The sequence below is a fragment of the Triplophysa rosa genome, linkage group LG21 (assembly GCF_024868665.1).
Source record: "Triplophysa rosa linkage group LG21, Trosa_1v2, whole genome shotgun sequence".
In the NCBI taxonomy this organism is placed as follows: Eukaryota; Metazoa; Chordata; class Actinopteri; order Cypriniformes; family Nemacheilidae; genus Triplophysa; species Triplophysa rosa.
This window is the reverse complement of record NC_079910.1, coordinates 18645412-18659814: the sequence shown is the minus strand read 5'-3', so window position 1 is coordinate 18659814 and position 14403 is coordinate 18645412. Positions and strand designations below refer to the sequence as shown.

General features: G+C 41.8%; 1 protein-coding gene across 3 annotated transcripts in view; it reads right to left on the bottom strand.

Annotated features, from left to right (window-relative positions):
- LOC130571926 (alpha-2,8-sialyltransferase 8E-like) overlaps nucleotides 1-14403 on the bottom strand; it is a 41834-nt gene that overhangs the window by 4348 nt on the left and 23083 nt on the right. For 2 of the 3 annotated variants that reach the window (XM_057363250.1, XM_057363247.1), the window contains 3 exons: nucleotides 7840-7911; nucleotides 7066-7155; nucleotides 883-1027 (listed from right to left, as the gene is read on the bottom strand). In XM_057363250.1, the coding sequence (XP_057219233.1) occupies nucleotides 883-1027; nucleotides 7066-7155; nucleotides 7840-7880 (276 nt within the window). In that variant the 5' untranslated portion in view covers nucleotides 7881-7911. The remainder of the gene's footprint in view (nucleotides 1-882; nucleotides 1028-7065; nucleotides 7156-7839; nucleotides 7912-14403) is intronic. The other variant, XM_057363249.1, reaches the window with a different exon arrangement.

The window sequence follows — 14403 nt, the reverse complement described above, 5'->3', positions numbered from 1 at the left end:
TTTTGATTTGAAGTCTTGGTAACACTTTACAATAGGGTTGTATTGGTTAACAATTAGGTCATGCAGATTAATAAATGGTACAGAAGTATTTGTTGTTCATTGTTAATTTAAACATTTACTAATACATAACATTAATGCACCATGAACTAACGTGATTAACTGAATTGGCATTAACTAACATAAACAAAGAATAACAAATACAACCTTATTGTAAAGTGTTACCAAAATATTTCATTGGTTGTTATTTTGCTATTGTTTTGCTTTCTGGAATGTGGCTTATTTTGTAAAGAATAAACTCAATCTTACTACACCAGGGATGATCTTTACCACTCGCCATCACAAAAATGTATTATTACTTATATACGTATATATATTTTTTAAATCAGTTCATATCCATTAATCATGTTTTACAACTTATATTTGAAGTAAATTTAGTTAGTATAAAGTCTAAAAAAGATTTGAGAGGTATTTTATTAAGGTTTAATTCAGTTTATGTAAAGTTCTGTTTTCAAGTGGATGAATTTTTTTGGTGGGCCACTGTCCCACCTGACCATCTATATGAGCCACGCCTGGGCTAATTTTATAATCAATGTTAGTTATGGCAAGCTCTAAAATATGTTTTGTGGGGGCAGCCTTTAAATGCTGTTCTGGACGTTGTATATATATATTTTTTTGCAGATTAATTAAATTAGATGGTCCTTTTTAACTAGGGAGGAGTGTTGAGTTCAGAAAGTTGAGAAATCAAAGTTGAGTAAATAAAGTTTTAGCATGTTTTCCTAAAACATCTAAACTAAAACTTATTTTTGTTTAAAAGATAAAAAGAACAATATTTATCCTTATAAACAGATAAAGTTATCACACACACAAACACACACCTCATACCTCAGGCAGCATGTCGTGAACTTCAGTGTTTACTTTGTAGCTCCGTTTTGAGTTAGTCTCATAAGGAATACTGTCATTGACAGCTGTGTTCTGCTTTGTGAAGTATAAAACACCCGTTGCGTTACAACAGCTACGCAGTCTGACTCTGTAAATACAGTCAAAAAGAGTGAGTACATTTATATACACGATACTGGTTTTTGTATTGTTTACCTAACTAGTGTTGGGTAACATAATGCAACATGACGCTAAATAAAAAAGACCAAAGAAATGACGAACACTAGGAGACAAATTCTCTGTGTACTTGTCTGTGTCATGGGAAAATAGTGTCCTTAAAATGAAACATATACCTTGAATACACTGTAAATTAAAGGGGATGTGCAACGGTGTTTCATGCATTCTGACTTCTTTACAATGTTAAACGTGCTGTCTTCTCATGCTTGACATGGTCAACTTGTCAAATAACAAGTTGGATGTATGACGTAGTATCTGTGCTCGATACACTCCCCCAGCATTCGTATAGGTTTCGGAAAGTTTTTATTCGAACATGAAAATCCTTTTTGTAACAACTTTTCTTAGTCCCTTATTGGACAATTCTCCCAGAAAAGCACGCCCACGAGTCAACACGCCAGAGCGGGAATAAAGAGCACACCCACGCGTCAACCAAGGAGAGCGGGAGAAGGAGCATGCTCACATGTCAACCAGCTAAGAGAGAGAGAGCACTGCGTTCGCAAAGTTCAGCTGTGTTTGTTTGTTCACTGCATTTTGGTGATGAATGTAGGTAAATGGTGGATATAACGCTGGATTTGGAGATCGTTTGTAACTGTTAGATGGAGCGGTCCCAGCACTAAAAGATTCCTCACATGAACCGCACGCGGTAAGTGAAACTGAGTCATATCTCTGTGTTTTGTTGGCAATGGGTGCGCAAGTGCTTTTTCATTTGAAGTGTCAATATAATTGTTTCGGATCCTGATTGGTCAAGTTTGCTTCTAAGCGTTTTACCTAGTGTCCGCTGCGGCCACCTAAATGTGTTAATACTCTCCATGACTGCTACAGAACAAAGGCAAGCAGTAATTATTATTAGTGTCAGAGCTGTACACTGGTGCTACAGAGGCCAAACAGTTGTAGCACAAGTATAAAACGTCTGTTGTCATCAATACACTCTAAACATGGCTGGGTTAAAAACAACCCAATTGGCAACCCAGCGCTGGGTAAATATTGGACAGAACACATGCTGGGTTAAAGTAACCCAGCACACTGGGTTACACATTTTAACCCAGCATGCTGGGTTATTGAAAAAAACCCAAATGTAGTCATTTTAACTATTCATGTGTTTAATTCTGGGTTATTCTTGCTGGGTTATTCTTAATTTCTCCTGTGCTTCATTGTCAATCAAGACAATTGACATTTATTTAAAAAAAAAAAAATTATTTGACTGTAAAAATAATTGTTAATAAAAATTTAAACTTTTACAGTCAGTAGCAGCAATATTTATAGATTTGCTTAAATAAAAGAAAATTGTTAAATTATAATAAATAAAAATGTTTCATATCAAACATTAACAAGCATTATAAATAACTAATAAACATTTTCCACAATATGTAGCAACAAATGACAATTAATAAAAATAACTAAATAAATAAAAATATGGCTAATATCAAACACTAGCAGTATAGATAACACGAATGAATAAAATTCTGCACAATTACATGTTGCAACAGACCTATGTCACATATCAATTAGAACAATTATCAATGAATTATTAAAATCATTCATGAATCAGTCAAATTTGAATTCTGAATCAGTAAAAACATAATGTGTAAATGTATACTTTCACTGTATTTAAATTAAACGAATACAGATATTAACAAAAACATCAAGGAAAAAATAAAAGTTAAGTTATTCCTCAGCAAGCAAAGAGCAGCGAAGAAATCGAATAGCAGATGATTCATTCCCCTTCATTTGAAAAACAACAGTCTGGAGAAATTCCCAGGTAGAAGCGCATTGCCTGAAAGTTAACATCAAAACACATAAAATGCGTCGAAACATACATCAACAGCTGAAAGCAGCGTGGTTTGTTCCAGAACTTGTCCATTCAAAATGACAAAAGCCTGAGATATATGCCGGATGTTTCCCATGGCGGAACAAAATGAAAGGGCTTCGTTAATTCTGTCCGGTGAAGAAATTCCACCACGTTTGGTCCAATCTATAAAGAAGAAAACCAAATGATAAAATAACAATACTCCGATACACTTAGCACTGTGTCTTGACATCAGGTATATATGCAAGTAATTGAAATGTTTGGTTTAAAACGGAGGGAGCAATATAATTGACTGGCCGCTTAATGTCCAGAGTGGACTCCGAGAGAGGCGTTCCTGAACCGGGAATGCTGGACCGCGCTCGCGGGGCACTCGCCGGTTTGACTCACTTTTAGTTCAATTCTCACTAAAGTTCATAGACTTAGCTTACATGTGATGGGGTTAACTAAAATTGTATTAATTCGCAGTGTCGCGCATCGTAACAGGACTATGCGAGTCAATTTATGTAATGGCGATCTGAGGTAACAGTTGCTGGTCATCTAAGTTACATCACTAATGTTAGTTAAGACACTGTTGCCTTGCAAAATGTTACAAATTCTGCTCATTTCAATAAATATTTACTTAAAACGTAAAAAACGTACCTTTAAATTGCTCCAACCAGTGGCTTTGCCCCATTGTTCTTTATAAAAATGAAAGTTGCGTAGTACACTCAACGTCTTCAGGGCGGGAAGCGCGTGAGCCTCTTCAAACAACCCAGCGGTGGGCAAAAACAACCCAGCACATTAACCCAGCGGGTTTAACCCAACACCTGGAAAACTAAAACTACCCAAAAAGTGTTTAACATGTGGAAAAATAACCCAAAAAAACAACCCAACGGACTCAACCCAGCGTTATGGGTTAAAAAATAACCCAGCCATTTTTAGAGTGTAAACAAATATGCAAGTGCAGTTCATCACATGAATAGGCAGGTAACTGACAAATTACTTTAATGTTACATACAGATGGATAAATTAGGGCCATATCATTTTTAGTTTACCTAAATTTGTTTTTGAAGTTCTGTGTATTTCATTTTTTACTATGCAGTAGAGGTATATTTGTCCACATAAATTACTGTAGTATACTATACTGCTATTTACCATAGTAAACTGCAGTAAAATTCCAAGATACTATACTGTTTTTTGAACCTTAGTATAGTATACTACAGTGTTTACCTCAGTTTATCAATTTACTACAAGGGTATTACAATTTCCTTTAGCAAATACTACAGTATTTTTTCGTCTGAGTGTTCAAGTTAATGGGACTTTTTTTGACGGGTCACCGGGAAGACGCTTGAGTTTTAGTATGTTTGACGATAGCTCAAACAGTAAAATGCTCATAAAATAAACTCTCAGAGCAACTCTGGAGATGAAGTTCATGTGTTTATAGACAAATCTTCGACCATCACTCGTGTAGTATGTTAATCTGTGCACCTCATTTACTCAGACACGCAGAACAGCCAGATGACATGTTTAAATAACAGGATTCCGCGTCCGCATCTAGTTAAAGGGACTCAATGCGTGGGTTTAGGATACCCATGGATATTGATTATTGTCACACACAAACAAGCACAACACGACAAACGCAATTCACACAAACACACAGCTCTGTCTAATGTACCTGTTCTTATTATTCTTAGCACATACCGACATTTTCTTAGCACTGTTATTATTTTTTTAAATTTCTTGTCAGGTCGGGCGAGTAAAATTCCCTCTCACTTGCCCATACAAAACATTCACTTGTCCTGGACAAGCGGACAAGTGTTAATGTCGAGCCCTGCTGTAAATTGCTCTGGTTAAAGCGTCTGCTAAATGCGTAACTGTAAATGCTACAGGTAAATGATACACAAAAATAAATCCAGATCGGATTGTTTTCGCCAGTAAGTTTAAGACTGCAACGGACATAAGCAACTTTTGAATATTAAGCTAAATATACATGTATATACAGTATATACAACCCGAATTCCGGAAAAGTTGGGACGTTTTTTAAATTTGAATAAAATTAAAACTAAAGGAATTTCAAATCACATGAGCCAATATTTTATTCACAACAGAACATAGATAACATAGCAAATGTTTAAACTGAGAAATTTTACACTTTTATCCACTAAACTAGCACATTTAAAATGTAATGCCTGCTACAGGTCTCAAAAAAGTTGGGACGAGGGCATGTTTACCATGGTGTAGCATCTCCTTTTCTTTTCAAAACAGTTTTAAGACGTCTGGGCATTGAGGCTATGAGTTGCTGGAGTTTTGGTGTTGGAATTTGGACCCATTCTTGCCTTATATAGGTTTCCAGCTGCTGAAGAGTTCGTGGTCGTCTTTGACGTATTTTTCGTTTAATGATGCGCCAAATGTTCTCTATATGTGAAAGATCTGGACTGCAGGCAGGCCAATTCAGTACCCGGACTCTTCTACGACGAAGCCATGCTGTTGTAATAGCTACAGTATGTGTTTTGCATGTCCTGCTGAAGTATACAAGGCCTTCCCTAAAACAGACGTCGTTTGGAGGGAAGCATATGTTGCTCTAAAACCTTTATATACCTTTCAGCATTCACAGAGCCTTCCAAAACATGCAAGCTGCCCATACCATATGCACTTATGCACCCCATACCATCAGAGATGTTGGCTTTTGAACTGAACGCTGATAACACGCTGGAAGGTCTCCCTCCTCTTTAGCCCGGAGGACACGGCGTCCGTGATTTCCAACAAGAATGTCAAATTTGGACTCGTGTGACCATAGAACACTATTCCACTTTGAAATAGTCCATTTTAAATGAGCCTTGGCCCACAGGACACGACGGCGCTTCTGGACCATGTTCACATATGGCTTCCTTTTTGCATGATAGAGCTTTAGTTGGCATCTGCTGATGGCACGGCGGATTGTGTTTACCGACAGTGGTTTTTGGAAGTATTCCTGGGCCCATTTAGTAATGTCGTTGACATAATCATGCCGATGAGTGATGCAGTGTCGTCTGAGGGCCCGAAGACCACGGGCATCCAATAAAGGTCTCCGGCCTTGTCCCTTACGCACAGAGATTTCTCCAGTTTCTCTGAATCTTTTGATGATGTTATGCACTGTAGATGATGAGATTTGCAAAGCCTTTGCAATTTGACGTTGAGGAACACTGTTTTTAAAGTATTCCACAATCTTTTTACGTAGTCTATCACAGATTGGAGAGCTTCTGTCCATCTTTACTTCTGAGAGACTCTGCTTCTCTAAGACATCCCTTTTATAGCTAATCATGTTACAGAACTGATATCAATTAACTTAATTAGTCACTAGATGTTCTCCCAGCTGAATCTTTTCAAATCTGCTTGCTTTTTTTAGCCATTTGTTGCCTCCGTCCCAACTTTTTTGAGACCTGTAGCAGGCATTAAATTTTAAATGAGCTAGTTTAGTGGATGAAAGTGTAAAATTTCTCAGTTTAAACATTTGCTATGTTATCTATGTTCTGTTGTGAATAAAATATTGGCTCATGTGATTTGAAATTCCTTTAGTTTTCATTGTATTCAAATTTAAAAAACGTCCCAACTTTTCCGGAATTCGGGTTGTATATATACAGTATATACAGTATATATATATATATATACATATACTGTATATATATACAGTATCTCCCACAGGTTAATCTGACAGGTAATGTGTTTTGCGTGGCTAAAATGTGACGCTTAAGGTTATTTTAGTTTACTAAAACTAAAACTTTGAAAATGTTCCTGTCAAATAAAATACTGACCTAAAAATTTTTGGAAAAAATTTACTCAAGGAACATTTTAAATATTGCCTCAAAAATAAACTGAAATTTAAAGCAGTAAAATTAAAACAAATAAACAAAAACTAAAATAAAACTAAGATAAAAATTAATTAATCTTATATAGCAACATTAAAAATAAACCAATAAATTCTAAAATGACAGATGCATATAACAAAATTGCTAAATTTTTTAACTAAAATTAACACAAAAACGAAAAAATCTAAAAATAAAAGCTAATTTAAAATATTAATAAAACTAAATAAAACAAAAATCAAAACCTTAATAACTCTAAAATAATTAGTTTGATTGTTGATCAGTTTTATGCTGTGGGAACAAGGTGTAAGGTGTGAAACAAACCTGTGTAACTCTTTAATGGTGATGTTGGACACAGGTGGACAGCTCATCAATGCTGAAAGATCCTCAGTGAAGTTCTTAATATCAAAGTTGCTGAGACAGTAGAGACATAAATTAACTGTCTTTTGTTTGTTTTCTTTTTTTTGAATGAATGAATGAATGAATGAATGAGGCATTTATATAGCGCATTTCTGTGTATTGCTCTACACCCAAAGCGCTTTACAATCATATGAGGACAATCTCCTCAACCACCACCAGTGTGCAACATCCACCTGGATGATGCGACGGCAGCCACAGTACAACTCACCACACACCAGCTATAGGTGGAGAGGAGAGAGAGAGATAGAGCCAATTCAGAGGGTAGGGATCATTAGGAGGCCATGATTGACAAGGGCCGGGGATCTGGCCAGGACACCGGGGTTACACCCCTACTCTTTACGAGAAGTGCCATGGGATCTTTAATGACCACAGGGAGTCAGGACCTCGGTTTAAATAAAGACGAGACGCTTATTTTTCATGAATAAGCTTCCTCAACGGATACACCCTTATGAATGTTTGGCGCAAATATTTTCAGCTGGGTGCAGCTCTTGGCTTTATGCAGACCAGTTTTCAACACAAGTAGACTAAATTAGCATTTTTGTTTGTATCTTGCTTTGTGCACTGGGGCATTGTCATGTTGGAATAGAAAAGGGCCCTGCCCAAACTGTTGCTTTACTTTTATCTATATAGTGTACATGTCACTCTTACTGTGATGGATTATTGTGTTATTGCACAAACCTATCTGAAGTGATGATGGAAAACTTGTGACGGAGCTCCATGCAGTGCACTCGTCGGATGCCATATAACACTCTGCAAAGTAAAAAAATTGATTTCACAGCAGCAGTACATATACAGTATTTCTCAGTAGTAAAGGAAATATACGACCATTATACCAATTAAACACCATTATACAATGATATAATTAACCCTACATCATGCAGCATCCTGGCACAATTTTGACTAAATATCGGGTGTGTACGGGATGATTTTATATCGTGATCGATTTTTAAGACGTCCACAATCTTCTTTTTAAAGTAATCGTATAGATTGCTATCTCTTCTAAAGTAAAAAACAAGGTATTTTTTCCCTCATACAAAGCTAAAGTAAAAAGCGCTAATAAAGCAGCCTGTCCATATTAACGTACACAAAAACACCCCACTGTGCATATGGTCATGTTTAAACATGTTTGTCATGTTCTTGTTCAGAAAAGTAAGTATCTCGGGTTAAAGAAATGCTGCCCGCTCAGACACAGCAGGCAACAAAACTTGTTAAGTTGCTTTGTGTTTTCTGTCCACCAATGAATCAAATCAAGTCCCGAAACAAAGTTATTACTGACAGGTGCTTTAGAGCAGTCGAAAAACAAGATAAAAACAAAGATGGAAAGAGGTGACTGGAGCTGTGAAGTTTAAGATGCAGTTTGAAGCTATCGACAGCACGTAAGAGACTGATGCACACTTAACCTGTATGTAGATCATAATGATGGGATATGTGTAATTCTGATGCTCCTCTTGATAGAACACTTGATGCTCCTCTTCCCTGACCTTGCACAAGAGCTGTGCAATGAGGCTCACTAGGGCGCTAGGGCATCCGTGCCGAGGGGGGCGCGTCGGCTGTCTGGTTCAGGTCGCCCGGGATGTGTGTGGCTCGCAGGGACTTTGTCACCTGTTGACTCCACAGGAGGAGGCGTCAGGCGAGTTGTGGTAACTGTCGTGAGCGAATGCCACCTTGATGGTTAATATACGCCACGGTAGATGTGCTGTCCGACCGGACCAGCACGTGCTTGTCCTGCACGAGAGGTTGCGTCCTCTTCAGTGCAAGCAGCATAGCCAACAACTCCAGGCAGTTTATATGCCAACGCAGGCGGGGGCCCGTCCACTGACCCGACACTGCATGCCCATTGCACACGGCACCCCAACCCTGCAGGGAGGTGTCTGTCGTACCACGACACGCGTCCCTAAAAAGGTCATTGAAGACCAAGGGGTTAGGGTGCGTCGACAGAGAGGCGTGACTACACGCCTGCTGTCGGTGTGCCGCTCTCCAGGGAACTCGACTCTGTAGCCAGTGCTGAAGCGGTCTCATGTGCATCAACTCGAAGGGGATCACCCCTGCCGAGGATGCTATGTGTCCCAGGAGCTTCTGAAATAGTTTCAGGGGGACCGCTGGCTGTTGCTTGAAGAGTTTCATGCAGTTCAGCACTGACTGTGCGCGTTCGGTGGCAGCGCTGTCATGGAGACAGAGTCGAGTTCCATACCGAGAAAAAAAGATGCTCTGCACGGGGGAGAGCTTGCTCTTTTCCCGGTTGACCCGTAGGTGCCAAAGCACCCAGACCCTGTCTGTATACAACAGGTCTCGCGAGTGTTCCAAGATGAGCCAGTCATCGAGATAGTTGAGTATGCTTCCACGACCTTCATGAAGACTCATGGAGACAGGGACAGACCGAAGGGGAGGACCCTGTACTGATATGCCAGCCTTCGCGAGACATAAAAGTACGTTTCCTTCAGGTCGATTGCCATGAACCAGTCCTGACATTTAACAGACGTCAGGATGCGCTTCTGCGTGAGCATCCTGAACGGCAGCTTGTGTAGGTGCCTGTTCAGGGTACGCAGATCTAAATGGGGCGCAACACCCCACTTGGGGACAATGAAGTACGGGCTGTAAAACCCGCAGAACATCTCGGCTGGAGGGACGCTCGATTGCTTCCTTCACTAGAAGGGTGGCGACCCCAGCCCAAAGCACGGGAGCTCCTACCTCGCATGCTTGGGTGGGCGTCTGGCGAATTGGATCGCATAGTCGCGACGGATCGCCCTCCCTAGTCACCGTGACGGTCTGGAAAGCTCAAACCAGGCTCCCAGGGACCGAGACAGGGGGACTAGGGCTTCGATCTGCTTCATCAATCGCCTGGAAGGTGGTTCGATAGCTAGCAGTTCGGCTCCCTCACTGTGGGGGGGGGGGGGGAGGAGAGTGGCTCTGCTGACTTACCTGCCCGGCGATGATGCAGCTCAGAACTGAGTGTGCTGAGGGCTGCTGGAATGTATGCCTGATATTGCGTCTCGTCGTGACGCAATGTCGAGTTGCCGAACACCGTCCTCTGGAGGGTGAGAGCGGCTGAAGAAAAACCCAGAGGGAGAGAGAGGAAACTGCCAGAATATGGGCGCAAGGCTCCGAAGGGGCCCAGAAGGTGCTGGGACGGGGCAGGAACCATCCCAGACCGACTGACCAGCAGATGGAATGGCTGGGGTCGGGCCCGATGTGGTCTCGATCTCCCTGGGCTTGTCCCGTCAGGGCCGTACTGCGGCGGCTGGTGACGGGACGGTGGTCTCCTCCTCGACGTCTTCTCCCGGGGGGGCGCCTGGGTAGGGGGCATCGGATTCAGCGTCGAAGAGGGCCGGGGCTGCTGGGGAGCAGACGCCGCACGGGACCTCGATGGCCGAAGGGCGGCCGGGTCGCGGCGGGCAATCCCCCGGGGGGGTAGGTCTGCTTCTTCTCTGCAGAGAACTCTCGACAGTATCACCAAACAGCCCCCCTTGCGAGTTGGTGCGTCGAGAAAGCAAACTTTCTCAGCGTCACACATCTGTACAAGGTTGAGCCAGAGGTGTCTCTCCTGGGCCACTAGTGTGGACATTGTCTGACCCAGGGCCCGTGCTGTCACCTTGGTCGCCGGTAGGGCTTGGAGTCGCACTCAGACCCGAGGCACTGCCGCATAATGCTCGCGGCGGCCTGCCGTGGAGCTCCCTCCCTCGGGAGGTCGACGGGGTCGGACGCCAGTGGGTCGCCCTCCGATGCTGCCTTCGACCTCTCATCTTCATCACGCACCATTTCCGAATACGTGGCTGAGGAACAAGACGGAACCGTCTCGGAATGGTCAGATGAGCAAGACGGGGCACGAACGGTCCGCGAGCCTGTGGCTAATGGATTAGTGCTCACGATAATCCCCATATCACCCTCGCTGCTCGCCATGGCAGATGGCAGGGCTGAAGCCGCTGCTGTCACAGGGCGGGAAGCAGACGAGGTGGTGGCTGGGTCCTTAAGAACACAGCCACCCGTGACCGCAACGTCTGGATCGTCATCCGCCCGCAAAAAGGTGAATGAATGCAGCCGTCTCCCTTTTATACCCGGATATCTGGGGCGGAGTCCGGCATGCAAATTTCATTCGCCTATTTCATTGGCCTTTCTCAAAATTAGTCAGAAGATGATAGGTTCTCAAGTCAAACCCCACAACATCGAGAGACCGACAGAAAGGGAACTTGTCTTTATTCTGCATATTATTTCTTATTTATTTATTTATTTTAAGAATGTTTACAGTAGAGAGTGGCTATATATTGGAGACTGAGCTCCCCTGATATTAAAAACCTAGAATCGCCTTTGTGTTTAATTATTTAGCCAAGAGCTAGTACAAATCTATTTTTAGGAGGACGGAATAAAACATCCTAATTTACAGTATGACCCAAAAATTGTTCACCAGATGTTTAAATCCAGCATAGAGAACCAATGCCAGCTAAAGTGCTTATGTAATAAAACTTGGGAAACTAAACACACTGATACTTATTGAAATACACCCCCATTAAATGAGAGGATAATGAATGACCATTGGCCATATATATCTCTCAGGGGGACTATTAAAATGTCTGCTTTATTTGTGACTGCACATGTATGAACAGAAGATAATAAGACAAGTTATACAGGGCGTGAGAAAATATAAATGTTTTAGGGCAAGAAAAAGTGTGTAGTGTGTGTGTGTGTAACCGTGTGTTCAATAGTGCAATAAATTCAATTTTTTGTAATCAGTTCAAATTAGTAATTAGTAATCATTAAATTAATGATTAAATGATCAGATTATCAATTATTAAATGATTGATCCTCCAACTGTCTTTTTGCCTTGTGTTCCTCTTTATTTCTGTTTCCTTGTTCCTTGAACAAAGGCGTTTTGTGTATTTAGCTGTCAAGTTCCCTGTTCTCTTGGTCGGGTCTTGTTTTGTTTTAGTTCTGTATGGGCTGTTACAGCCATATCTTTCTGTTAATGTCTGATTACATTTATCTAACTGCAGACATGCCGCTACTCAGACTGACATCACACTGACTTATCTCTGCTGAAGAGCTGTAGCTCTACAGAAATATTCATTTCTACACTGTAAAAAACGTTGGGTTCTTTTTGTAACCCGACAGTTGGGTTAGAGATATTGGTTAGTTTTTTTGGGTTATTTCTGACATTCATTTGGGTCATTTCTGTAACAACCCAACTCAAAATTGAGCTGCGTGAGCGGTTATTTTAAATTTCAACGGTCAACCGGCGCCACTGCTGACAGACAAGAGGTAAGTAATACTTATTAGGGATGACCAAAAATCTATTTCACGGAATGAGTAATTTTATTTCACGGTAACTTCAATTTCCTATTATAATTCTATATCTTATAACCTAATTTTTCTTAGATTGATTTAATTTATTTATTTATTACAGTTCATTTACTGTAAATTCTCACCACAGTTAAAATGTAGGCAAGTTAGATGACAATGTACTAAAGATATCAAATTAAGTTCTGATAATCAGAAATATTATGTTAGGCTATAGCCAGAAGATAAATACAAACAAATATGTATACAGTAGGAAGATAGACAACATGTATGACAATGAAGTCTGAATATATGCACAAACAATGAGAATACATGTAGGCCTATATGACTAGTGTTATAAACTGGTGTTCATGGGGTCTGTACTGTAGGTCTTCATCACTCTTCACTCTGTATTAGATGCGCACTGTTACTGTGTTGCGACTCTGTCTTTAGGTTTGTTTATTCTCGCGCTTGTCTTTGTACTGCGAGTCTCTGGTGACTCCACACACGTCTCCCAAAACGGGAGGTAGCAGTGCATCACATTAAAAGTGTTCACGCGACGAGCATCATTGCACAAGTTTCGTGACAGGTGCCAGGATCAATCTGGAGTTCTTCAAAATGAGATCGAAGTTGCGCCATCTGAGAGTTAAGAGCTCCCACTACCTGGACGGCAGCGTTAAGCCGAGTGTTCTGTTGACCCAACAGAGCGCCCTGCTGAGCAAGGGCAGTGTGGACAGGATCCGGTCCCGCTGACTCCATACTTGGTCAGACCTTTCTGTCAGGGATTACTCAGGAGTCAAGTGCAGGGTACAAATAAAGGTTTATTAAGTGCCTCAGACAACCCCAATCAAAATCGCCGGAGCGGAGAATAACAAGTCAATGCTGCCAAAGCGGAAATAAGAGAAATGTCCAGCAGAGAACAGTGGGGCCAGATGGCTCGAGTGCTCGGCCGGTGATAGAAAATGACCCAGGGGAAAGAGGATAGCATAGTCCTTTGGCCCGCGAGAGGCCAGATTCCCGAGGTAAATCACAGGGAGCAAACCACAGTCATATAAGTCCGTAATCAGCCGGTAACAAGAGCCGGTAAAAGGTACAGACGAGCGGCAGAAATGAAAAGGCAGTCCACTGAGCAGATCGTTCACCAAACCCCGTATTCCACACGGCGGAAGGCTATCGAGCAGGGGTAATCCAAGAGGCGAAAGTGCGCTCAAAACTGGGAATAAATCCAAAAGGCAGAAGTGTGTTCCAAAACAGGGGTAAATCCATATAGCAGAAAAGCCACTCAAAGCTGGGGTAATCCACAGGGCCGAGAAGTCAATCGAACTGGGGTAATTCCACACGACTGGAACCACACGAAACAGGAAAAGATACACAAGGCAGAGGCCACTCGAAACTGGAATGTATCCACAAGGCAGGAGCCACTCGAGACAACCGGAATTCGCCAGCTGTATTCCTTCCACCAACAGCTGATCACAGAGTCGATAGCAAGCTGATCCGGCGGCAGGTGGATGAAGATCGGCAGCTGGGAAGGCGGTCACTGGGTAGACAATGATGAGAGAAAGGCAGACACCCGGACGTGTACTAAACTCTGGAGCCAAGACAAGATAAGGTGAGCTAACAATGCAATAATTCCTTGAGACAAGGCAAGACTAGGTAAGAAACTAGGACAATCCTAAAGGTATAACTCTAAAGGTCTGACACGGGACAAGTGAAAACACATGGAATATAAAGGGAAGTAAATTAAGCAGAAACAAGGACCCAGCCGGGAAAGGGGAAGACAGTAAGGAGCACCAGGTGAAAAGAGGAAAGCCAAATGAACTAATTAACAAGGTAACGAGAGGGGCGGGGTGGAGCACGTGGACTCCAAGCACGTGGCGAGCTGTCAAAACAGAGCCACGTGCCCGACACTACAATGACAGAGGACAGGACAGACAAAAAAAGAGTGCTAGACCCGAGATCTGACATTATCATCAA